Source organism: Saimiri boliviensis, chromosome 11, assembly GCF_048565385.1.
Source record: "Saimiri boliviensis isolate mSaiBol1 chromosome 11, mSaiBol1.pri, whole genome shotgun sequence".
Lineage (NCBI taxonomy): Eukaryota > Metazoa > Chordata > Mammalia > Primates > Cebidae > Saimiri > Saimiri boliviensis.
Genome location: NC_133459.1, coordinates 60,358,606 through 60,385,313, shown reverse-complemented (window position 1 = coordinate 60,385,313; position 26,708 = coordinate 60,358,606). Strand labels below are relative to the sequence as shown.

Sequence of the window (26,708 nt, the reverse complement as noted above, 5' to 3'; positions counted from 1 at the left end):
GGGAACATTAAAAAGAAGATGGCAAAGATGTCATTCTTCACTCACACTCCCCAGAACTGTACAGATGCTCAACCTCATTTGCCCATTGTAGGGCTGTAATGGATGTTGTTTCCTGTGAGGAAGCCTTTTCTGTTTTCTTTCTTTCTAGCAGAAGACTGTTTCCTTGTTGTTCTTCCAGGTATCTATCTCTGCTGCTTACAGAGAGATCTTAGGGAAAGCTGGTCCCTACCCTCTGCTTCAGGTGTAGGCGTGATTGCCTAGGATAGTTTTATTCTTTTCCCAATGATTTTGTCAGGAATGGGCAGGTCAGGAATAGATTTTATCAGTTCTGGCCAAAGAAATATAAGGAGAGATTTGCTGGAGATGTGTGAAAAAGTTCTTCCTTAATCATATGAGAGCCAGAAATCCCTATACCTCCCAAATTAACAAGAGAGCATGAGCCCAAGTTTCCATTGACAGCTGTCCCATGACAAGAAGGGAACCAGCCTTAGGACAAGGCTGACCCTGTGGGTGACAAAGCAAAGGGAGAGATAGAACTGGCTCTCCGATGGCAAAACTAGGTCACTGGATTGAGCAAGCACAGCCTTATCCTTAACCACCTTCTGTGAGAGTTTGTACATTTCCTTTTGCTTCAGTCAGTCTGAGTTAGCCATTCTGTTACTTTCAGCTCAAGCTTTCTCACGGAGTCAGCTGACTGTTTTTTGTACAGGACTAAACTGCTTTGAGATAAGAGATAAGAGACTGGGTTTATCTTGTTGATTTCTTTTATTTATTTATTTAATTAAAAAACAATCTGTCTTTAAAATTTAATAAAACAAATCTTTCTTTTCTTTTTTTTTTTTGAGACACAGTCTCACTCTGTTGCCCAGGCTGCAGTGCAGTGGCACCACCTCCACTCACTGCAACCTCTACCTCCCAGGTTCAAGTGATTCTTGTGCCTCAGACTCCTAAGTAGCTGGGATGACAGGTGCATGCCACCACACTGGCTAATTGTCGTATTTTTAGTAGATGGGGTTTTGCTATGTCGGCCAGGCTGGTCTTGAACTCCTGATCTCAAGTGATCTGCTTGCCTCAGCCTCCCAAAGTGTGTCTTGTTGATTTCTGAAATCGAGTCCTATCACCATGCCTGGCACGTGGAAACCATAAACACTGGTGGAATCAATGAATGCACTGAATATTTGTTTTCTTTTGTGACTTTTTCCTGCAGATTCTTGAAAATATGTATTTACATAAATGAGACACCCGGCAATAATACATACCACTAAAAATCTAAAACACATTAGGCATCTCCTCAACTGAACTGTGACATATTAAATGTCATAGTTAACTAACAAGAAGTTACTTTACTTTCTGGGGGTATATAAGGAAGAATAAGGATGATAAATGGAATATCCATATTGTACTTATCTGAACTTTTAGTTTTAATCACCAGCATCCTGGGATTACTACAAATTTGGTTGAAATAGTTTATAGGGAAAATTGTTTTGATTTTGAGACATTCAACCTCACTCATAATTTGACATAATTTGATACAATTAAAGCAAAGAGAGCATTCTTTTTTTTTTTTTTTTTTTTTAGATGGAGTCTTTCTCTATTGCCCAGGATGGAGTGCAGTGGTATAATTTCGGTTTACTGCAACCTCTGCCTCCTGGGTTCAAGTGATTCTCCTGCCTCAGCCTCCCAGGTAGCTGGGATTACAGGCACACACCACCATGACAGGCTATTTTATTGGTGTTTATTTTTAGCAGAGATGGGGTTTCACCACATTGGCCAGGCTGGTCTTGAACTCCTGACCTCGTGATTTACCCACTTTGGCTTTCCAAAGTATTGGGAATACAGGTGTAAGCCACTGTGCCCAGCCAAGAGAACATTCTTTCAACTATCAAATAGACAACAGAATAGGAAAAGAACATTCAATACTGGGAATGGGAATGTCAGGAAAATAGGAATTTCTATACATCATTGAGAGAATGTAAATTATAATAATCTTTTCAGAAAAAAACATACTCTGTGTGTGTGTGTGTGTGTGTGTTTGTGTGTGTGTATGTGTGTGATTGCTTATTTCTGGGAAGTGAAGCTGGGGAAAGGGTAATTTTTGCATGAATTATTTCTATACTGTTTGATTAGAGGAGAATTACCATATATTATTGCTTGTTTAAACATGAAATAAAGGAAGACTATGAGAAACACCTAAAAGAAGACAAAAAAAAAAAAAAAAAAAAAAAAAAACACAAACAAAAAAAACTAAAGAAAGCAGCATGGACTTTACAATTGGGCAAATTTGGGTTCAAATCTCAAATTTGCCACTTAGAATTATATGACTTAGGGCAAGTTGCTTTCAAACCTGAGTACAGGTTAAGTATCCCTTATCCAAAATGCTTGGAAATGTTTTGGACTTCAGATTTTTTCAGATTTTGTTATGTTTGAATTATACTTACCAGCTGAGCATCCCAAAGCTGAAATGAAAATCTGAAATCCAAGTGCTTTCTTTGGAGCATCATGTTGGTGCTCAAAAGTTTCAGATTCTGGAGCATTTCTAACTTCAAATTTGGGATGCTCACTCTGTAACTGTAACTAATTTTTAAAGTGCAGATAAAATACCAGATTAAAAATACTAACCTATAAGGTTGCTTTAAAGATTAATGAGTTAACATGTAAAATATCTATGTGCATAACACCAGGTACAGTTAACTTTTGTTTCTAGCTTTTAAATATCATTTTAAAATATCATTTCTTTTTTTTTTTTTTTTTTTTTTTTTGAGACAGAGTCTTGCTCTGTCTCCAGGCTGAAGTGCCGTGGCATAATCTTGGCTCACCGTAACCTCCACCTCCTGGCTTCAAGCAGTTCTCCCGCCTCAGCCTCCCAAGTAGCTGGGATTACAGGTGTCTGCCGCCACACTCAGCTAATTTTTGTATTTTTAGTAGAGATGGGGTTTCACCATGTTGGGCTAGACTGGTCTCTTGAACTCCTGACCTCAAGTGATCCACCTGCCTCTGCTTCCCAAAGTGCTGGGATTACGGGCATGAGCCACCAAGCCTGGCCTTTTCTTTCTTTCTCTTTCCATGTGAATTTGACAGAACTGTTTCTAGCTTTCTGTTGAAGCAGATTCCTTATTTTTGCACTGTCTCATACAGTCTTCGTAATAACCTGCTACAGGAATGTACCACCATGATCCCAATTCGTAAATGAGGGTAATGATACATTTTAAATAACTTGCTAAACAACTCCAGGTAGTAAGAGGTAGATCCAAGATTCAAAGCTGGGAAAGGGCCATGGTAGGCCCTCAATAAATGACGCTCTCATTTCTCTCTCCTTCTTCCTTTTCAGTATTGAGTGTTGATAGCTAAGCTTACAGAAGACTCACAATCTTTCAAAAAATTATTGTTAATAGACCATGGATATTTTAAAACATGTCTTAGTATTTTTTTTAACCAGAAAATTGTATTAGATAGAATATCCTCTTCTCAGTGAATTTTGGATAATCAAGGAGTTATCATATAAAATAAACATACCCAAGTTAATAAATACTGAAAACGTACAGATTTTTAGCATTTTTGACAGTGGTAATGTCAGTTTTAGAAATTCTAAACAAATGAATTATCCTTTAAAAATCAGTATTTAAGCTGGGCACGGTGGCTCATGCCTGTAATCCAAGCACTTTGGGAGGCTGAGGTGGGCAGATCATGAGGTGAGGAGTTTGAGATCTGCCTGACTAACATGGTGAAACCCCACCTCTACTAAAATTACAAAAAAATCAGCTGGGCATGGTGGCATGTGCCTGTAATCCGAGCTATTCGGGAGGCTGAGACAGGAGAATCACTTGAACCCGGAAGGCAGAGGTTGCAGTGAGCTGAGATCAAGCCACTGCACTCCAGCCTGTGCACCAGGGTAAGACTTTGTCTCAAAAAAAAAAAAAAAAAAAAAAAAATCAGCATTTAATCTATGGAAAAGTTGTAATATCCAAATTCCTTAGTGTGTCTAGTTCTGCAAGCTGTGGGAACCCCTGAAGAAGGCCTGGCGAGGTTATGGTGGCCAAGTGGAGCTTTGAAATAGTCTGTGTTGATAATTGCAGCACATTAGACTGTAGAACAAACCCACAGGTTCCTCTAGTAACCCTGCAAATGGCCACCACCTGTGGTTCCAGATGAGAAGAGATTTTTCACAAGAAGATGCGTCAGCTGAAACTATTCATCTAATTACACACGTCTCCTTAGGGAAAGGAAAGTGCTCCTTAAATAAATTAGAGGAATCTTTACTTTTACGTTTTTCAGCAATATGCATATTGAAGATGAGATATTCTTGGTCTTTGTAAAATGAATACTAAAGTAGAGAAGAAAACAGCTGTTTAAGGGATGTGTCAACTTGTAAAATTTAAGAAAACATGGGCAAAGCAGTCTAGGTCCCAAATGGTCTATGCATCCATTAAGATGTGAACAGAAACAAAAAATAACCCTGGCTACGGTGGCTCATGCCTGTAATCCCAGCACTTTGGGAGGCTGAGGCGGGCAGATCATAAGATCAGGAGTTCGAGATCAGCCTGGCCAACAGGTGGAAATCCCATCTCTACTGAAAATACAAAAATTAGCCGGGCGTGGTGATGCATGCTTGTAGTTCCAGCTACTTGGGAGGCTCAGGCAGGAGAACTGTTTGAACGCAGGAAGCAGAGGTTGCAGTGAGCAGAGATCATGCCATTGCAGCCCAGCCTGGGCAACAGAGTAAGACTCTGTCTCGGAAAAAAAGAAAAACAAAAACAGAAACAAAAAACAACCCTCTATGTCTACACCACATCCCATACTTAGAAACTATAGGGTCAAATGAAGCAGAATGTATCTTTCAAAGCCAGGCCTCAAATGCCACTGGTTCCATTTATCTTTTCCTTCTTAGCTGGGGGACGTCACTCCTTCCTCTAAATTCTAACATTCTACCTGAACCTCCTCTGTCACTTTACATCCTATCTTTTGTGTCCAAATTATGTATGTACAGAACTGATCTCCCAATGGGATTGAAAGATCCTTGAATCCAGCATCTGGGCCTCATTCATTCCCATTGCCTGATTTATTCTTATATTCAACCTAGGTCTGTCTCACTTCGAATTTCATACTCTTTTTAACTGTAATATGCCTCCCCTCTTTTCTTCTTAGTCTGAGATGACTCCGTAGAGGAGGGCTTAAAGTCCAAATCTAGATGGAGTTGGGGGTCAGGCAAAAAGGAAGTTGGAACCGATGGAGGTTAGCATTAAAGCATGTACCTTCTAGGAGAGCTAAAGTTTCTAACAGGGTGTTTATGCTAAAATGAGGTACAGAAAACAATGTGGATTCTTCCCTCTCTCTCTCTCTCTCTCTCTTTCTTTCTTCCTTTTTTGTTTTTTATCACTGTCACCCAGGCTGGAGTGCAGTGGCATGATCACAGCTAACGGCAGCCTCAACCTCTTGGGGCCCAGGTGATTCTCCCACCTCAGCCTCCCAAGTAGCTGAGACTGCATGTGTGTACCACCATGCCTGGCTAATTTTTTGTAGAAATGGGGTTTCCCCATGTTACCCTGACTGGTCTTGAATTCCTGAGCTCAAGCACTCCTCCTGCCCTAGCCTCACAAAGTGGTGGAATTTCAGGCGTGAACCCCCGTACCTGGCCACAACAATGTGGATTCTGCTCTGAGAACAGAATGACTCATGAGGTAAGGAGTCCTCAAAAAACCCCAACTCACCAGGAGCTTGGAGAATAGCAAAGAGATTGAGAAGAGAAAGGAAAAACAGGTCAGCAGCATGATTTCTAAGGCACAAGTGCATTAGAGTGGTTGACGGCCATCTGGCTGATGGATGGGGGCCAGCTGACACCAAGATGACTCAGCTAATCTGGATGGCTAGGTGTTCCTGTCATCTCTTGCTGATCTTCAAACCACCTGTCCAAAGCTGCCTGCTCAGCCAAGCGGCTTAAGAAGAACAGCTCTCCCCATGAGACCACAGTCAGTGAATTCCACAGGTAATTATGTTTTGTTGATGAACAAACAGAAAAGCAGGACTTGTAAGGTTTGTGGATCAACCCCCACTGAGGTTAGTCATTTTCAGACCTTCAGAAAGTTCCAAATTCCCTCCCCTGGGCTCTCCCAAAATCTTCCACATAAGCGATTGCAGAAGTGATAATGCTTACTATTTTAAACTCTTTGTTTTTTTCTTTTTTAATATCCACCGTTTGTCTACAGTTTTCTTCAAACTAAACAGTGAAATCTTGATAGCAAAAATGGTATTTTATTTGAGAGTAGACTTTCAATAAAAGTTAAATTTGTTAAGGATGATATTATGGATTGAAAAAACATTTCTAATCAGATAAACGTTCAACAGTCTTGTTCCCTACCCTGTCTCTTCACGTAACATAATAACAGTATATTACTATATACATCTGTTTTCCTTTTCATTGACTTAAAATAATACTAAGTAAATTTTAAAAAATAGCAATTACATCACCCTAATAGGATTGAAAGTTTTTTAAAAAATAAAACGTATGTTTAGTGCAAATTTTGTCATTCTCATGTTTTCTTTTATATATATATATTTTTTGCGATAGAGCCTCACTCTGTGGCTCAGTCTCAACACAATCTTGACTCACTGCAACTTCCAACTCCTGGGTTCAAGTGATTCTCCAGCATCAGCCTCCTGAGTAGCTGGGATGATAGGCACATGTGTGCCACCACCCCCAGCTAATTTTTGTATTTTTAGTAGAGACAGGGTTTTACCATGTTGGTCGGAACGGTCTCAAACTCCTGACCTCAGGTGATCCACCTGCCTCGGCCTCCCAGAGTGCTGAGATTACAGGCAGGAGCCAACGTGCCTGGCCCATTCCCATATTTTCTAAATCCAATGTTCTTTTAGAAAAACACAAAATTATTTTAGTCTCATTGCCAATCTAAATTCACAAATATTTCCTTCTGCAAAGCCTTGTTTATCAGATGTGACAAAATAAATTTCTTTCTTCTAACCCCAAACATGAGCATATTTACTAGGCTACTCAGAATTCCAGAAGGCAGGGCACAATTAAAACAAAATGGAAATGATGCTAATGGAACTCTCTGTGTGACCAACCTCCCTGATCTTTATGAGGCCTGTTCCACCTCAGTTAGTACTCAGAAAAGCGCAACTTCTAAGAAAGCAAAAAAAAAAAAAAAAAAAGGAGGTCCTTGTTTGTGTGAAGATATTCTAAAAGATTTAGGCTGTACTGCCAATAAATGGAATAAATATCTCAGAACTCAAGTTATTTGAGCCCTCAGTACCTCTTACTAGATGACAGCAATGGCTTCTTAATTGGGTTTCCCCTTCGAGACGTCTTTAATATTGCTATTAGACTAATCCGCCTGGAGTACAGCCTTGATTGGATTGTTTCATTGTTCAAAATGCCTTCAACAGCTCCGAAACCAAAAAACGAAATTCAGACCCTTTGGGATTTAAATATGGAATCTAAAAAGTTAAACTCATAGAAGCAGACAGTAGCGGTGGTTACCAGGGGCTGGTGGATGGGGTGGAGGCTGAAGAGATATTGGTCAGAGGACGTAAAATTTCAGTTAGAATTTTAAGTTCTAGAGATCTACTGTTCCACAGGGTGACCATAGCTAATAACAACGTATAACAATGTATTATGTTCTTGGAAATCTCTAAGAGAGTAGATTTTAACTGTTCTCACCACAAAAATAAGGATATGAGGAACACATATGTTAATTATCACAATGTAGCCATTCTACAACATACACGTATTTCAAAGCATAATGTTGGCCACATACAGTGGCTCACTCCTGTAATTCAGCACGTTGAGGGGAGGAGGTGGGAGGATCTCTTGAGCCCAGCAGATTGGGCATGGGCAACATAGTGAGATTCCGTCTCTGCAAAAATTTTAATAACAGCCAGGCATGGTGGTGCATGCCTGTAGTCCCAGCTGTTCAGGAGGCTGAGGCTGGATGATTGGTTGAGGATGCGGTGAGCTGAGTTCATGCCACTGCACTCCAGCCTGGCAACAGAGCACAGAACCAAAACCAAACAAAAGGACGCCATCACGTTGTATGCGATAAATATATACAATTTTTCTTTATCGATGTAGTTAGTTTTTAAAAGGAAAAAAAATCCTGTTTTGTACGTAATTATTAAAAGTGGAAGATGCTGGAAGTTGGGAGTTCTTCTAGAGGGCTGTGATAAGTACAATCACAACAAAAATGAGGTCTTACCATATGCCGGGAATAGTGCCAAGCCTTTTATAAACATTCCTTAATACTTCTAACAAGTCCATAAACCCATTTTAAACGTGAGGAACTGAAGTTTACAGAGCGTAACTGGCTCAAGTTCACTCTGCTAGTAAATGGTAGAATACAGATGAAGACTTGGCCCTGCCTGGCCTCCAAGCTTATGTTGACATCACTGTGTTGTAGAATTGCACCAATGATATTATAATTACCACAAGCACTGCATCATAATCCCTTATAAATATATATAGCTGTAGGGATAAAATAATTTTACACCTGGCCCTCATAACTACCCTTTGACATACACAGGGGAGGCTATTAACCTGGCTTTACAGAAAAAGACAGATTTTGAGAGGTTAACTGCCTCTACCAAGGTTACACGCCCATAGGTAATCGGTAGAGCCAAAGCTGAAACCCACATTGTCAGACTTCTTGTTCAATGTTCTATCAGCACTCTTGCTCACGCTACTAGCACAGAACTGCATGAAACAATTTTGTTCTCTACTATACCCTTTGGGTCTAGAACACTGACACATAATAAGAGCCCAATAAGACTAGGCTCAATAGCTCACACCTGTAATCCCAGCACTTTGGGAGGCCAAGATGGGAGATTGCTTGAGGTCAGGAGTTCAAGACCAGCCTGGGTAACATGGTGAGAGTCTCTACAAACAATTTAAAAATGTAGCCAAACATGATAGTATGTGCCTATAGTCCCAGCTACTTGGAAAGCTGAGGCAGGAGGATCGATCGAGCCCAGGAGTTTGAGGCTGTAGTGAGCCATGATAGCACCACAGAACTCTAGCACAAAAGAACAAGATCTTGTCTCAAAAAAAAAAAAAATAGCAGCCGGGCGCGGTGGCTCAAGCCTGTAATCCCAGCACTTTGGGAGGCCGAGGCAGGTGGATCGCGAGGTCAAGAGATCGAGACCGTCCTGGTCAACATGGTGAAACCCCGTCTCTACTAAAAATACAAAAAATCAGCTGGGCATGGTGGCGTGTGCCTGTAGTCCCAGCTACTTAGGAGGCTGAGGCAGGAGAATTGCCTGAATCCAGGAGGCGGGGGTTACGGTGAGCCTAGATCGCGCCATTGCACTCCAGCCTGGGTAACAAGAGTGAAACTCCATCTCAAAAAAAAAAACCTCAATAAGCATTTCCTGAATAGAGAAATAAATATGAGATACCATTAGCACATAATGAAAGTGCTACTTAATAATGCTGAATTATTATTAACAGGTCCAATTTAGTAATGATATGGCTCTATTTCATCTATTTGGTTATGTAACTTTAAATGGGCTGTCTCTTTTAGCCATATGCTGGATAAGAGTTATGCTTAAGTACTCACTAGAAACATCCAAGGGGGAAAAAGATATACTAAGAGGGTCCACAGGAGCAAATGAGAAGCAAAGAGAAAGTGGTCGGGAAACCAGAGCACATGTGTAGTCTTCACATACCACCCACAGGAGGGGTGGCATTCATCATTTGGTAGCAGTTACCAGAGCCAACAGTCCAGACAGGAACTAAAATGCCCTCTCTAAAATATAATCAAATTGTGATGATTCGATAGAAACATCGCCCGCACGGCATATGCTTTTAGACAAAGGGATTTACTCTTTATTTATACATTTAAATGCCTAATGTGATTTCATTATTTTTGAGAATGAAATACAAATAATGGCACATAAATTTGATTAAGATACTATGATAATGTTCTTGAAACTTAACACTGGCATTGTTTATACTTTACAATATTTTTTTTACATACTAGCCTGCTTTATTTTACATACTAGCCTGTACTTTTTATTTTACATACTAGCCTGTACTTTTTATTTTACATACTAGCCGGCTTTATTTAAAAATAAAATCAGTCTTCTAAATTTTCAGAACAGCTATTCTTCGAGAGACTCTAGTCAATAGTACCACTATCCACCCAGTTGCTCAAGCCAAAAATCTAGGTTTATCCATGATTCTCTACTTCTCCTCAGCCCCCGTGTTTAATTAATCAAGTTTGACTCAACCTCCAAAACATCAAGAATCTGCTCACTTTTCTTTGCTTCCAATAGCAACACTTCATCCAAGCCACATCAGGGCCTCACTGGGGCTTTTGCCTTTTAGCATATTACTTTTACCTTCCTACCAACCCATTCCCTACCTAGCAGCTGCGGGAGATGAGAATATACCACTCTAAAAAGGAAGGATCATTGAGCTGAAGGCAATTAGGAAGAAGCAGATGCAGGAAAACCCTCTGCTCTCCCTCTGTTTGTCTAAAAGCAGGACAACATAGACATATATAAAAGATATCTCCCTCCCTGTGCACCAGGGAGAACAAAGGTTCACCCATAAAGACAACACGGAACCCTTATCCCCTGGAGATGGTACCAGGAGAATCCACATGAACAAGCTATACCACCTAGCCTTTATCTGCCAGTTGCTTACCTTCCCTCAAATTGCCATCCCTAGAAGCAAAGTCTTCTTCCTTTGCCTTGTCACTTCTCTAAACATTTATCATTTTGTTGAAGATGCTATTTAAGCTAGAATTTAAACCCACCTCATTGAGAACTACTCATTCCCTGGGTGTTTGCCATGTATATAGGAAACACATATGTCATTAAACTTCTGTTTTTCTCCTGTTAATCTATCTTTTGTTACAAGGGTCCATTCCAACTAAGAACCTGTGAGGTTTGAAGAAAAAAGTTATTTTTCTTCCCCTAAATAGGCAGATGGATCCCTTAAAACTATGTTTGAGGTCACGTCACTCCCCTGTTTAAATACTTCCAGTGGCTTCCACTGCATATAAAATAAAACCCAAACTTCTAACTCCGACTTCATAGTCTTTCTCTCCCTCTTGTCTCATACTCCACTGCTCTCCTGGCTCCCAATATGCTTCCAGCCATATTCCTCAAATACATCCCAGCTTATTCTCACCTGAGAGCTATTTCTATCTGCTAAGCGGGGAAGGCTCCTCCCTCTTATATTTGAATGTCTGGTTTTTTCTTTTAATTTTTATTTTCTTTAGATTTCACTTTGCCCAAGTGTAACCAAGCACTACCATTTTTCTAAGAGATAATTATTTTTTTTCTCTCTTCTTTTCTCATTCCCCCAGTTCCCCACTTCCTACTTATGCAAATATACGGTCATGCCTTTAATCCCAGTACTCTGGGAAGCCCAGACGGGCAGATCACCTGAGGTCAGGAGTTCGAGACCAGCCTGGCCAACATGGTAAAACCCCTTCTCTACTAAAAATACAAAAATTAGCTGGGTGTGGTGGCAGGCACCTGTAATCCGGCTACTCGGGAGACTGAGGCAGGAGAATGGCTTGACACCTGGGAGGTGGAGGTTGCAGTGAGCCAAGATCATGCCACTGCACTCCAGCCTCAGTAACAGAGTGAGATTCTATCTCAAAAAGAAAAAAAGAAATGCAAATATAGCCTTTTACCTCCCCTTCACCAGACACTCCCTATAGGGCAAATTCATCTAACTGTATGCCTGGGAGAGATCCAGGAAGAAACTCTCACTCACCAGAAGGTTGCCTGGAGAGATAACAGCTGATTATATGGGCCGCCACTGCTCGACCAGGAGACTGCCTTGAGAGATAGGAAACTCTCCTCTACCTGGGAAGAATCTGACCTAGTCCCGCACAAGCAGGTACTAGCTCGACTGCCCGGTAGCTAAGGCACTGGAGCCAGTTCATGGACCTCCCCCTTGCTCATTACCTCCCCTGCCTTTTAAAAGTGCCAGCTTTCTGCTCCAAAAGTGAAGCAGTTACCCTTAAAGCAGGAAGCCTGTATTCCTTCCCCAAAGCTAGCTTTGGAATAAACCACCTTCTTTATACCAGACCCCTTCTTGCTAACGACTCTGCAAGCAGCAGGTGACTAATCTGTATTTCGGCTACACAAGTGACCTTCTCTAAAACTAAGCAAGTAGTCACATTCCCCACTTTAATTCTCTCCAAGGCACTGACCACTATATGAGAATTCTCTTGGTTTATTTGTTTCTTAGTTAATTTGTATCTTTCTCTCTTCAACCATGAGAAAGGTAACAAATTGGTAGGAAGCCTTATCTGTTTTATTTACACCTAGATCTCTAATGCCCAAAAGAGTGCTTAACAAATAATACGCACCCATTGAATGCTTGCTTTTCCCCCACTCCCCGCTCCAAACAGATTTATTGAATATAGCAAAATTCTATATACAAAGTGACCTGGACCTGCTGCTTTAAAACATGATCCTTTCTTACTACTATCTTGATAGATCAGTCCATAGTGTTAAAAAGCAATTCAGTCTTAAATAAATAGAAAAGTGCCCATTGCACATTAAATGAATGGCCTAACTATTGGAACTTTAGTAGTTCTGTAAGATAATTAACATAGAATCGAGTTCCTATGACAAGCTGCTGAAGGACAGATAGGAGACATCAAGAGGCCATTTTGTGTACTGCCACTGTGATGCCATCAGCTTCTGGATCATAACGTTCCCATTAGCTGACTCTGAACACACCATAGCCATGTCAGTGGGATCAGAGGTTGGCTTAGCTGCTTGCTGGGCTAGAACAGATATCACCCCAGCATGCTCATCTGACAGGGTCCCATGGCAACCCAGATTAAGTCCCTGTGAATGTGTGCACAGGACTCCCAACAATGGAGTGACTCTTCATTGTGTCTTCCAAGTGCAGCTCTGAGGTCACCTCCATCCCACCTACCATTCACCTTGGCCCAGAACCCCGAAAACTTGTTGAAAGAATAAAAATCATGTGTATTGCACAATCAAATTTTTATTAAAAGGGACACTATATATAGCTATACATGTTGTCTACAGAAGCAAAGGAAAAAGTATGAAAAGACATTGAATAGTGAACATTAACTTCCTTAAGGAGTTACTGAAAGAAAAATAGAGATTTCTTTGAAAAACCTGTACTATTTAATTAGTATACTTCTTTTTGGAGTTGAAAAATAATTCAATAAATATGAAATAAGAAGAGAAGGAATATTCTTTTAGCTGGGGAGACAAACTGGGGACACAATTCTACATCTACTCCAGAAGCTGACCAATGTTATAGCAATCGTGTTCTGCTAGCACTTTCTCTATTAACAGATGAAAGTAACGATTTAAAGACTCCTGTGATCATAGGTATTAAAGTATTTCAAAGCCATAAAGAAAGGGGTAATAAATTCAGTCATAAACAAAACGAATTTTCTTATAAATTCTGAAATGCCCAATTAGGACAAAATTATATATTTAGAGCAGTCCAAAGAAGGTACTATATATATGGCTAAGTTCTACCATATTTACTAAAAAATTACTTTATAATCAATACTTCAAATACTTTCTATTTTGGTCAGGGAAATTTTTCAAGAGTTTGGAATACCAAATACTGAATAACAAAAATGTCAGATATGGGGGAAATGCTCATAACAAATCCAGCTAATTCACTAAGAGCTAATTGGAAACAACCTTACCTCAACAGAAGATGGAGAACCTGATGGCACTGGAAAAGGCGTCACAGCCATTTGATTGACTGCATCCTCATTTCTGCGAAATGTTAAAATTGGCAGAATCAGTACACAGTAAATGTTAAGTTCCTGGCTCAAATTATAAATACTTCATCAGTTCTCAGTTGAAAATGCACACACAGCATCATAGAATTAAATATATATATATATAACTTCCATAAATATAGCTTCCAAGCATGCAAAGTTACTACGCACAAAGTAATACGCACAAAAAAAGATGTATTACTCAAGGGATACTAAGATGCAATTACTAGTGACAAAGAGTGATGATGCTAGGAGTTACTCAAATCCCACTTAGTAAGTCAGGTGCTGCAGAGGATAAGTTTGGAAAGACTTTAACTCTTTCGGCTTTGACTCTTTGAGCAAGCAATGAGCAAGCACTGCGAAGCATAAATTTTCCAAATGGGCATGTGCAACCTTTAGGCCCCATTAATGTCTGGCACGTTTTGTTCTTTGAACTGGAAAGGATCCCAGCCTCCTGACTTGGCTTCTAACTTTGTTTTGCCAAATGAAGGATGATGGGGTGTCTACAATAGGCCTGCAAGGTGGAGCGTGAGGAGGAGTGATCGATGGGGAGGGGAGAGCTCCAGACAGACAATCCTTTGTGGTTAGGTGAATTCTCCTCCTCCTCGTCCCAACAGAGTAGAGTAGATGATAGCTGAAATCTCATCACCAGGGTGACAGGCATACAACTCCTACAATACTGGTTCTGATTATTTGGACCTGTTTCCACCACATTACTAGCAAATGGTTGGCAGTGGTCTGTGGGAGATAATGACTATCCTTTATAGTCATTATACCCATTATGATGCACAACCAACATAATTATCTCAAGATTTATGTCAGGTTTGATTTTATGTTTCACAACATAAACCAAAGAAGCTCACAAAAAAACAGTTGATATGTAAAGTTCTTAGACTGTTCACAGATTTCTCTCCATACTACACCCATGGATATAGAAGAGCTACTGGCTGACTTGGGAGGGCATTCAAAATCCAACCCCATTTTGTTTTATTTTCCACCAGTTGGATTACCAGTCCATTCCTTTCTTGGTGATTTAATCATGTCACTGTGTTTTCTTTTTCTTTTCTTTTCTTTTTTTTTTTTTAAATTTGAACAAGAATTTATTTCTTAAAATTTACTTATAGGATTAGAGCTGATATGTAATAGAATATTTAAGATAACATTTGGAGTTATGTCAATGTAAAAATGACAGCTGTGGTTACAATTAGCACATGCAATTCACTGCAAAGGTAAAAATACATGCTATACTCTAGACAAGGCTTCTCAACAGCAAGTGCACACGAAAGGACTGCACTTAGAAGAAAATGGGACATAGATAGGATATAAAAGAGACATACCAAATGCTAATCACTGCATTGTCCTACTAACAATTTGCACATTTATTTTTAGAGTACCTGTTTATATTCAATAAACATATACATTGAGACTAGAGAATTTTCAAATATCTACCTTTAAAATATCCCTTTGTTTCTGACACATCACATTATGGTATTAATGTAACAGCATTTGAAACCTGTAATTATTATTCAGACAAAGCTTGTGTTCAAGAGATGAAAGAGCATCATTCAGACAAAGCTTGTGTTCAAGGGATAAGAAAATATCACTATTGGCCTTAAATGCCTCTCATCACAATCCATCAACTTTAGTGAAATGGGTAACGAAGTTAAACTAACCCATTTGTAGAAACTATTGACTGAGGAAAAGGCCCTTAAAAATTTAGAAACAACTTTGGGAGGCCCAGAAGGGCAGATCACGAGCTCAAGAGATTGAGACCATCCTGGCCAACATGGTGAAACCCTGTCTCTACTAAAAACACAAAAATTAGATGGGCATGGTGGTGTGCACCTGTAGTCTGAACTAATAGGGAGGCTGAGGCAGGAGAATCATTTGAACCCCGGAGACAGAGGTTGCAGTGAGCCAAGATTGTGCCACTACACTCCAGCCTGGCGACAGGGCGAGACTTCATCTCAAAAAAAAAAAAAAAAGAAAAAGAAAAGAAAAGAAAGAAAATGTAGGAACAAATGAATAACAGAAGAGCTCACCCTGAGCTCCCACCTTTTAATTTTTAATGCAATGCATATGAGAATATCATGCTAATGCACATACTAGCAGTGTATATGATAGAAAAAACAGATTAATGCAACAGCTAATACGCTTGGCTCCGTAAAGTTTTGTTTTGACTTCCTCTGTCTGAATTCTGTTTACGAAGTCTGAAAAGGTACTGCTGCCAAGGACCAGACCAAGGAAGAATTAGGCATAAGCTTGCTAGTTCATACCTTCTTTGAAATCTGTGACAATGCCCAATTTTAGGCTAACCCTAAAACACTTGCCATTTTATGATTCCATTTCTTTTAATTTACAGAAAAGTACAAACATTTTTTTAGAAAGTAACCTTATCTGAGCAATATAATCAACTATCTATAATAGAAAGCTATCCCAGTAAAGTTTTTTGAACAATTAAACTCTTGTCTTATGTAGCTTATAATTCTGATATTTTACTCATCTCAACAAAATAAAACTTTATTGAAACAAAAGTGTATCGTTTAGAAATATGCTCTTAACAACAACTGAGCAAAATTAGGGAGAATGATGTGGACTATAACAGAATGAAGGAAGATTTCTCCTGCTTGATTTACTTGGTCAATATATACCAGTAAACAGAAATATTTTAGGGAATTCAGTAAGATAATTCTACATTTAGATGGCATGGTTTTAACTAGTTAAGTGGGTAGAAAAAAGACATCTTTAATAATTATCTGATTTCTGTTTCTCAAACTAGATGCTCTACTTTAAATATGAGCTTTAATAAATGTTTTGTAAGTATACTTCACTAATCATTTTTTTTTTTTGAGACGGAGTTTCATTCTTGTTACCCAGGCTGGAGTGCAATGGTGTGATCTCGGCTCACCGCAACCTCCGCCTCCTGGGTTCAGGCAATTCTCTCTCCTCAGCCTCTTGAGTAGCTGAGATTACAGGCACGTGCCACCATGCCCAGCTAATTTTTTGTATTTTTTTTTTTTTTTTTTTTTGAGATGGAGTTTCGCTCTTGTTGCCCAGGCTGGAGTGCAATGGCGTGATCTCGGCTCACCGCAACCTCCGCCTCCTGGGTTCAGGCAATTCTCTCTCCTCAGCCTCCTGAGTAGCTGAGATTACAGGCATGCGCCACTCAAGCCTGTAATCCCAGCACTTTGGGAGGCCAAGGCAGGTGGATCACGAGGTCAAGAGATCAAGACAATCCTGGTCAATATGGTGAAACCCCGTCTCTACTTCACTAATCTTTAACTTCACAATAAGAGGGAAGGTCATTGGATGACTTCATGTGGTAAAATCCCTTATCAAGGAATAAGGGTGAAATTAAATGAACAATTAGGTAGATAAGAGGTATGAACATAGAACATATGAATGCAATTTGCTTTTTTTCCCTGCTCCTACCCAGATGTTAAATATGTTCCCAAGGGCTGACTGATCCATACTAAAAAAGGATAGGATTAAAATTTTAGGATTTAATGGTACAAAGCGTAAAGTTTTATAGTTTTCTAATAATTATTCAGTATTATTCCTTTGAGAGATGAGAGTAGGATACCACAGATATCAGTAACCTACAAGTTATAATATCAACACATGTAACATTTGGATCCTGTTTTTAGCCCTAAAGGGAGCAATCGCAGTTGCAGAAGCGGTGTTAACTAGTTTTGTCTGCAAAAGGTTTTCTGATGTGCTAGTGTTACTTTAAATAACACTTTTAGACACTAAAGATTTAAAACAATAAAGCTACTAACTTTATTAGACTAGTTTTTACATAAATAAACCAGATTTGTTTCTTTGTCTACCTAAAATACAATTTACATGCATCAAAACATAGATTATTCTAAGACATGCTCGGGAATGTAATTTTGAATATAAAACAAGTTTTATAATTTCTTTTCTCCTTAGGGCAGAAGATGTACATTTGTGCTCTAATATCTATTCATTTCCAGAGTGAATTTTTGCACAGTAATCATATCTATTTAATATGTATAAAGTGCTCTTGGGGATGGGGTTATTCACTCACAGTATCATGTTTTATACAGGATTCAACATGCAAATCTGTTTATATCATGGCCTCCAATGATCCTCCATTCTCATTCCCTTAGATCATGAGTTCACACTATATAACTGACCCTGAAATGTACAAACTTCACACTACAATATTCTTCATGACACTATTTGTTATGAGAAAAGTTGCAGCTAAACATTACAATCATATGACTTATTTTGAGAAAATGAAAAACGTAATAGGTATAAATTTCCTGACACATATACCAAGACAAATCCAGCCCAGCCTTTGATGATCAATGTAAATGGTGGTGATGCCATTATCTTATTGTATGAATTTGGGTCTCTCTGTCCCTACTTTGACTTCTCTGTCCCTGATTTTTTCATCTACTTTGAATTTATCATTCTGTTAACCTACTTTTACCCTAACGTGGGAAACCGGATATATTAGAATAAAGCATCTACTTTGTTTCATAAAGAAGATCATATATGTGAAAGAACTCTGAAAGGATCAGGCATTATATAAATGCAAGAATATAAGTAATATTCTGAGAGTAAAATGTATAATTATATTCCAATTATAAATGTATACCAAGTTTTCTTAGCTTTTTATTCTTCAATAACCTCTAGAAACTATTCTAAGGCTGCCAGATTTCTATAACTTAAATATGACAGAAAAACCTGTTTCCTCTGAGTTCACTTGATAGCAGTAGTCAACAACAAATAACACTTGCTAATTTCCTTTCACTTTCTTAGCCCCTATTTTCAGCCTCCGCCTCCATGCCTCCATGTCACATGTGGTGGTTAGGGAACAGCATAAGCACATTAGTGGCTTTAGCACTAAACTTGAGGCCTGGCTCACTTCTCCCCTGAAGAAAAAAGGTTTAAAAAATTTCTAAATCACAATGTGGAACTAAGTTCCACTCTACCTCAGAACTGCAAATATTAAAATATCATCTCTTTGTTAAGTATCTCTATAATAAGGACATTTGCTAAGATCAAGATGTACATTATTTTGGGGTTCGGTTTTGTTTTGGTAAATATCGCCCAAGTCCTCTTAGTTCGCTTCAAACATTTACTAAAAATAAGAAATTTTTCATCTTTGCCTACTTAAAAATTAAAAAAAAATTCTTTTGCTGTACAGAAACTCTTAAGTTTAATTAGATCCCATTTGTCTATTTTGGCTTTTGTTGCCAATGCTTTTGGTGTTTTAGTCATGAAGTCCTTGCCTATGCCTATGTCCTGAGTGGTATTGTCTAGGTTTTCTTCTAGGGCTTTCATGGTGTTAGGTCTTCTGTTTAAATCTTTAATCCATTTGGAGTTCATTTTAGTGTAAGGTGTAAGGAAGGGGTCCACATGGCTAGCCAGTTTTCCCAACACCATTTATTGAACAGGGAATCCTTTCCCCATTGCCTGTTTTTGTCAGTTTTGTCAAAGATCAGATGGTTATAGATGTGTGGCGTTGCTTCTGGGACCTTTGTTCTGTTCCATTGGTCTATATCTCTGTTTTGGTACCAGTGCCATGCTGTTTTGATTATTGTAGGCTTATAGTATGATATGAAGTCTGGTAGCATGAACCGGCAACCAACAGAATGGGAAAAAATTTTTGCAATCTACCCATCTGACAAAGGGCTGCTATCCAGAACAGTTTAGTTCTTCTACAAAGAACTAAAGCAGATTTATAAGAAAAAAACACATGACCCCATCAAAAAGCGGGCAAAGGATATGAAGAGACACTTTTCAAAAGAAGACATTTATGTGGCCAACAAACATGAAAAAATGCTCATCATCACTGGTCATTAGAGAAATGCAAATCAAAACCACATTGAGATACCATCTACACCAGTTAGAATGGTGTTCATTAAAAAATCTGGAGATAACAGATGCTGAAGAGGATGTAGAGAAAAAGGAACACTTTTACACTGTTGGTGGGAGTGTAAATTAGTTCAAACATTGTGGAAGACAGCATGGCGATTCCTCAAGGATTTAGAAACAGAAATTTCATTTGACCCAGCAATCCCACTACTGGGTATATACCCAAAAAATCATTAATCATTCTACTATAAAGACACATGCACACGTATGTTCACTGCAGTGCTGTTTACAATAGCAAAGACCTGGAACCAACCCAAATGCCCATCAATGATAGACTGGACAAAGAAAATGTGGCACAGATATGCCATGGAATACTGTGCAGCCACAAACAACGATGAGTTTATGTCTTTGTAGGGACATGGATGAATCTGGAAACCTTCATTCTCAGCAGACTGACACAAGAACAGAAAACCAAACACCATGTTCTCACTCATAGGCAGGTGTTGAACAATGAGAACATGTGGGCATAGGGAGGGGAACATCACACACTGGAGTAGGGAGATAGGGGAGGGACAGTGGGGGATGGGGAGGCCGGGGAGGGAAAACACTGGGAGAAATGCCTGATGTAGCCAATGGGGGGACAGAGACTGCAAACCGCCATGGCATATGTGTACCTATGCAACAATCCTGTGGGATGTGCACATGTACCCCAGAGCTTAAAGTACAATTAAAAAATAATAATAAAAAAGAAAAATAAAAATAAATTACTCAAAACAAAATTTAAGCTGAAGATACACACTGTAAAAAGTGCTTCATATATACCCAGTTCTCTGAAGTCTTAACAAGAAAGGTCAATGACATTTATATATAAACATTAACAATTTAAGCCTTTAAAAATGGCAATTTTTTAAATGCTTCAGGTAGTTTGGGGGTTCCCTAGCTCTTAACAAGGCACTCTGTTGAGTTTGTAAAACTGATCTTCAAAGAGGTTGTCAATAATAAGCAAAGTTTTGAAAACTAGTGGATTACTGATTATTGATGAATAAAATATGAGTATTTTTAAGCTGTCAAGTTAAAGCTCTAGAATTCCTTTCCTCCAGTAATAACTGGCAGCATCACTATCCACGGAAGGGACCTAAGGAATATTGTGTACATTGATATACGCGAGGCTACTTCTCATTTTTTTGTCAGATTACAAAAGCTGGACTCATATGGTTGTGGCCTATGAACCGGTTTTTAGCTTATTTTAACTGAAGTAGATGGTCTAGACCTTGCTCCTCTAATCTTTTATATTAACTGTCCCTAAGCCACTTTGATGACTATTCTAATCAAAATTAATACAGCTGTGCTCACTCAGGTTATTATTTAAATATCTTGTTTTCTATGTAGCAAAACAAAAAGTTTTACTTTATAAATTTCAGATAAGCTTTCTGTTTTTCTTCAGCGCAAACATCCTGAAACAGCACAAAGTCATTCAGTTAGTCTGAGGATACTGTGAGTTTATGTAGTACTTCAAGTAGAATCCCAGGTATTCTGGAATGGAAATAGCTCATGTGAGAGTTCAGTTCACTTTTGTCCTTAAGGGTAAATGATCATCTTCAGAGAGTAGAGACTTTTTAAAATCTGAGTTCACAGATAAAATAATTTTAGCTTTATTTGATAGGTACTGCTGAAGTGTATGTAACAGGAACTGCTAGTCCTTCCCTGAGACATGCAGCTGCCTTGCTGTACAGTCTGTGCTGAGTAACTTCTAGCCATTCCTTCACCAATCACAGGCTGCATCCTGACTGTTTCAAATCTTTCTACTTGTCCCTCAGTACCTGGACCAAAAGAATCTGGGGCAGAAACTTCCTAAAACATTTTCTCTTGTCCAGATCCCCAGGATTGTAAAATATGATCTGAAATCTGTTGTTTAAATCTAAGAGAATCTTCCTCATTGACTGATGAAACTTGCTTTGACCTTTCAAAATGTGAACTGTCTGGACTGGATTCATGCTGCCTGCAGTTCTGTTTGAAGTACTGCTGCCTGGGCAAAATGCCATCACCACCATCTCTATGATCTACTAATTGTAATCTTCTGGCTGCTCCTCTGAATCTAGCAAGGCCTGGGTGGACTCAGATCTTGAGAAGACCTTGACTGATGGAACTTGGTGTCTGCAGCCACTGTGTACCACAGTAGAATACTGGACAGTGCTTCAGTGTTTTGTGAAGATTCATTTTCATCACCGGTAGAAATGCTTGGCCTAGAAAATGACTTGTATGCTGACCCCCCAATACTACTGTTGTGTCCTTCAGTATGAATTTTTTCCTTTTTGAACAGGTCCAATGATTTTAGATCTTCCGGAAAAGGCTTTTTGTCATTCACTTCTATTTCCACAACACTTACATCAGTGAAATTGCCATTGGAATACATTTGATCTTTTGAATTAAAATTGTGCCTTGGAGGAGCATGAGGTCACCCCTGGGCAATATGACTCTGAAGGATCTGGAACATTAGGCCAGATGTGCTTTTTAATTAGTCTCCCTTATTAAAGCGGAACAACACTCCCAGAAGAGTTGTCACTACGAATGCTAAACAAACAGGCATGACTATGGCTTCAACTCCTGGAGCAAACTTTGGTGTAGTAAAAGTGAATTCTGGACCATCCTTCCCACCTTCATCTGTGTATGCTGCCATTCGTACCAGGTACAATGTGTCTGTCACTACTCAAAGAGGACAATGTATGTTCTGTGTGGGAAGAATCCACATTCATAGCAGTTTCATTTCCAATGATGGTTCTATAAAATATAGTATACTTTCTGATAAATCCATTCTGAACATCAACGGGAAGTTGGTCCCACTCTAAGACAGCTTCATTTTCCCCTACCTTTTTGGTGTAAATCATAGGTCCTTGGGAAGGTGGACCTTGTTTAAGGTATGCCTTTATGGATTCAGGGCTTCCTGGTCCATCGGCATAACTGGAGTCACTGTTATCAAATAGCTTTTGCTCTCTGCTAAGTTCCCTCTTAAATGCGATGCACAGTAGTAGCACCTTCTTGTTGCCAGTCTGCAACAAGAGGTGATTTATCTGATAACACACACCCCTCAAGTACATGTTTCTTTACAGATTGCCCTGGAGTAGTGCATTCTACCCAAAGCATGCTATCTTTGGGGAATGCTTTAAGATCCATTACAGGGTGAGTAGCTTAAAAGTCACAGATCACTGCCTTTCTTTGAAATGCCTTTGTCTTTTTCTTTTTCCTTCCTCCCTCCCTTTCTTCCTTCTTTCATTTTTTTTTTTTTTAAGATGGACTCTCAGTGTCACCCAGGCTGGAGTGCAGTGGCACAATCTCAGCTCACTGTAGCCTCCACTTCCTGAGTTCAAGCGATTCTCCTGTCTCAGCCTCCAGAGTACCTGGAATTACAGGTATGGGCCACCACACCCGGCTAATTTTTGTGTTCCTTATTTAATTTATACCCCACCTATCCTTCCCCTCCAATGGGAGTTCAATTACCTCCAATTAGGTGAATTATTCCCTTCCCTTAAATTCAAAGACTAGTCTATATATGGATGTCTTCCAAATTCACATATTTAGCCTAAATCTTTTGAGCTTAGAACCTGTATACCCAATTCTTACTTTATATCTCCACTAGATGTCTTACAAGCATCTCAAATAAAATAGAGCTTTTTTTTTTTTTTTTTTTTTTTTGAGACGGAGTTTTGCTCTTGTTACCCAGGCTGGAGTGCAATGGCGCGATCTCGGCTCACTGCAACCTCCGCCTCCTGGGTTCAGGCAATTCTCCTGCCTCAGCCTCCTGAGTAGCTGGGATTACAGGCACGCACCACCATGCCCAGCTAATTTTTTGTATTTTTAGTAGAGACGGGGTTTCACCATGTTGACCAGGATGGTCTAGATCTCTCGACCTCGTGATCCGCCCGCCTCGGCCTCCCAAAGTGCTGGGATTACAAGCTTGAGCCACTGCGCCCGGCCTAAAATAGAGCTTTTTATCCCACTCAATCACCATATGGTTCCACAGCCAATTCTCTCCACCTGAGTAAATGTCAACAATATCTGTCCAGTTGTTCAACCAGGAACCAGAGGTCATTCTTGAAAATTCTCTTCCCTCATCTGTACTTCCAACCAGCACGTCTCACCGATTTTACCTTCAAAACATATCTTGGATCTTTCCATCCGATCCTACTTCTATAAGTCATCATCATTTCTCACCTGCATTAATGTAAAAGCAACCCAGTTACATCCTCTCTCTAATCCATTCTTCACCCAGCAAAGTTAAGACCCTAACACATAAAACTGATCATGTTTCTAACCCCTTCTTATGGTTTCTTAAGGCACTTAGGATCAAGTGCAAAGTCAATAAAGAGGCTCTGAGGTTCCAGCCCCTACATCTGGCTCCCTCTAGTGCCTTTTCTCCTTGCTTACTATGCCCCAGTCCAGCTGCACAGGCTGTGTTTGTTTTTTTTTTTTTTTTGAGACAGAGTCTCACTCTGTTGCCCAGGCTGGATAGTGCAGTGGCGCTATCTTGACTCACTGCAACCTCTCATTCCTGGGTTTAAGCAATTCTTTTGCCTCAGCTTCCCCGGATAGCTGGGACTACAGGTGCATGCTACCATACCTGGTTAATTTTTGTATTTTTAGTAGAGAAGGGAGGGATTTCACTATGTTGGCCAGGCTGGTTTTGAACTCCTGACCTCAGGTGATCCACCATTCCCTGGCCCAGCTGCACAGGCTTTCTTTCCACTTCTCAGCTGAATGGAGATCTACCCACCTCAGGGTCTTCCCTTACTCTATTCTCTTCTACTCTACTTGACAAATCCTTTGGCTGATTTACTCTTCTTTCTCCTTTATAGCTCATCATAAATGTCATTCCCTAGAACAAGCCTTCCAGGACCTTCTTAATATACTCGTAGCACCCTAGGCAACGATTGCTGTTATAGGTCTGTTTCTTTCATATTTTACCTAACTGATTGGTGTGAACATTTGCTCCAAATCTGAATTTCTCTCTAGATGGTAAGCACTCTGAGGACAGGACTCATGTCCATCCTACTTCCTATTACACTATCTAACACAGTGCCTGCCAAGTGTTTGTGCTTAACATAGTTATTGAAATAACAATGAATGAATGGTGGGGTGGGCTGCGTTGGGATGTAATGACAACTCTCCTCAATCAGGAGACAGAAATGTAGGAGTCTCGGTTCCAGCCCCGCCACTAACAGAGGGACTCTGGGGAAACCACTTCTCAGAGCCTCAGTTTCTAGATCCCTTAAGTAGGTAGCTTAGCTATAAGAATCTTAAATTGTATAAATTCTTTGTGGAATGAGGCACAGCATAAATAAAGACATGAAGTCTAGGTGCCATTTCAAGTTCCATACTTCTTAGATTCTTAGACTATCTAGGCATGAACCAAACCAAATCAAATGGGAGAAAAACTACACCTATAAAGTGACATAGCGTATCAAGCACATATCTATTTTTTCTGACTGCATTACAGATGCCTTGAGCAGATACTATTATGTTAAGAGATGGCTTGGCTATTGTTTTTCAGGGAGTACGGTCCATTCCTCAGCAGTTTGCTCACATATAGAAAAAGTAATCCATCACTCGTGGGTAAAGAACAGCATTTTCCCAGTGGTAATTCCGTTTCTCATTCAGTTTCTCCCATGGGACAACACAGTAAAGCTCAGCTCAGCTTAGGGCCGAAAACCAACAGGCCACGTCTGCTCTGGATATGGAACTCACAGCGCAGAGTATGCTTGGCAGTAATTAAATAGATGGCTTTTCATATCTCTTTCAAAGGTTACCAGCATTAAAAATATGGCTGTACATGAATTCTTATTGAGAGATCACGATGAACTGAACCAAGTTAGCTCAAATTGGCCAAGTTATCTCTTCACAATTTAATGATTTTTTTTCACAAATTAGTATGACTTTTGTGGCCTTTAAAGTCCATATTAAATTTTTTTAACCTTACGTAATAGACAATCGACAATTACTCTCACTGAAAAGAAGGCTGCTATAAGAAGTTACAGTTCATAATCCTTTATAATCCACTTAATAGTAAATGGTCACATCCCTCAGCATCAAGTCATAGAGAGCTGACAGCTGCAATTTTAAAAAGTAGGAAAAGAGGAATGAGAGGAGAGAAGGCATTTACACTTCAGATAAGCAGTGGGGCCTGAATGATATCTGGAAAACTTTTGAGCCCTCATATCCTATGATTCTCATAAGAAATGAAATCTGTTTGCTTTATAATTAAACTTTTATTTTTATTTTTTTTGAAACAGAGTCTCTCTCGCCCAGGCTGGAGTGTAGTGGCGCGATCTTGGCTCACTGCAGACTCCACCTCCCAGGTTCAAGCAATTCTTGTGCCTCAGCCACCCAAGTAGCTGGGACTACAGGCATGTGCCACCATGTGTGGCTAATTTTGGCATTTTTAGTAGAGATGGAGTATCGCCATGTTGGCCAGACAGGTCTTGAACTCCTGGTCTCAACTGATCTGCCTGCCTTGGCCTCCCAAAGTGCTGGGATTACAGGTGTGAGCCACCAACCTGGCCGAAACTTTCCTTTCCATATAATTAACCTAAGTTTCTTAGGCCCCAGTGCCTCAAAGAGAACACAGTCAGGAATCGTAATTGTTTGTAGGTGTTTTTATAATTATCTTTAAGAGCTGCTGGGAGAGAAATAATGGACTTCTCCCAAAGAGTGAGACCCATTTTCCAGAGCACAGAACATGGCATGCATGTTCTCACTGCTGTACTTGCCACGCTCTGTTAAAATTACTTGTGCTGGTTTTTCTCCCACTCTGAGCACAAGGATGAGATATTATTCCTTTGTATCCCCAGCTTGTCGTGTGGTACCTGGCTGGGAGTAGGTGTACTGTGATGTAAATGTCTGTTGAACAAAAATGATCTTAATAAGATCAGAAAAAATAAACCAGAATTACCGAAGTCGCCCCATGCTTTCTGAGCTGTTTCCATGAGTTAGTGAGAGCATGCTTCCTGTAGTCAGCCAGCTATCAGTATTTACTACATGTAAGGGCCATTTCTTGGGGTGTCCACCCAGCTCACAGTGATTCCTTGGATGGCCCATAATGTCAACATTAGGTAA

General features: G+C 39.7%; 1 protein-coding gene and 2 pseudogenes across 9 annotated transcripts in view; all 3 read right to left on the bottom strand.

Annotated features, from left to right (window-relative positions):
- The window catches only part of PATJ (PATJ crumbs cell polarity complex component), a 430,121-nt gene that overhangs the window by 107,433 nt on the left and 295,980 nt on the right, over positions 1-26,708 (bottom strand). For all 9 annotated transcript variants that reach the window (XM_074380917.1, XM_074380918.1, XM_074380919.1 and 6 more), the window contains exon 30: positions 13,674-13,746. In XM_074380917.1, the coding sequence (XP_074237018.1) occupies positions 13,674-13,746 (73 nt within the window). The remainder of the gene's footprint in view (positions 1-13,673; positions 13,747-26,708) is intronic.
- LOC141580264 (ragulator complex protein LAMTOR5 pseudogene) lies at positions 8-13,667 on the bottom strand (annotated as a pseudogene).
- The window catches only part of LOC141580262 (interleukin-6 receptor subunit beta pseudogene), a 29,161-nt pseudogene continuing 17,516 nt past the window's right edge, over positions 15,064-26,708 (bottom strand).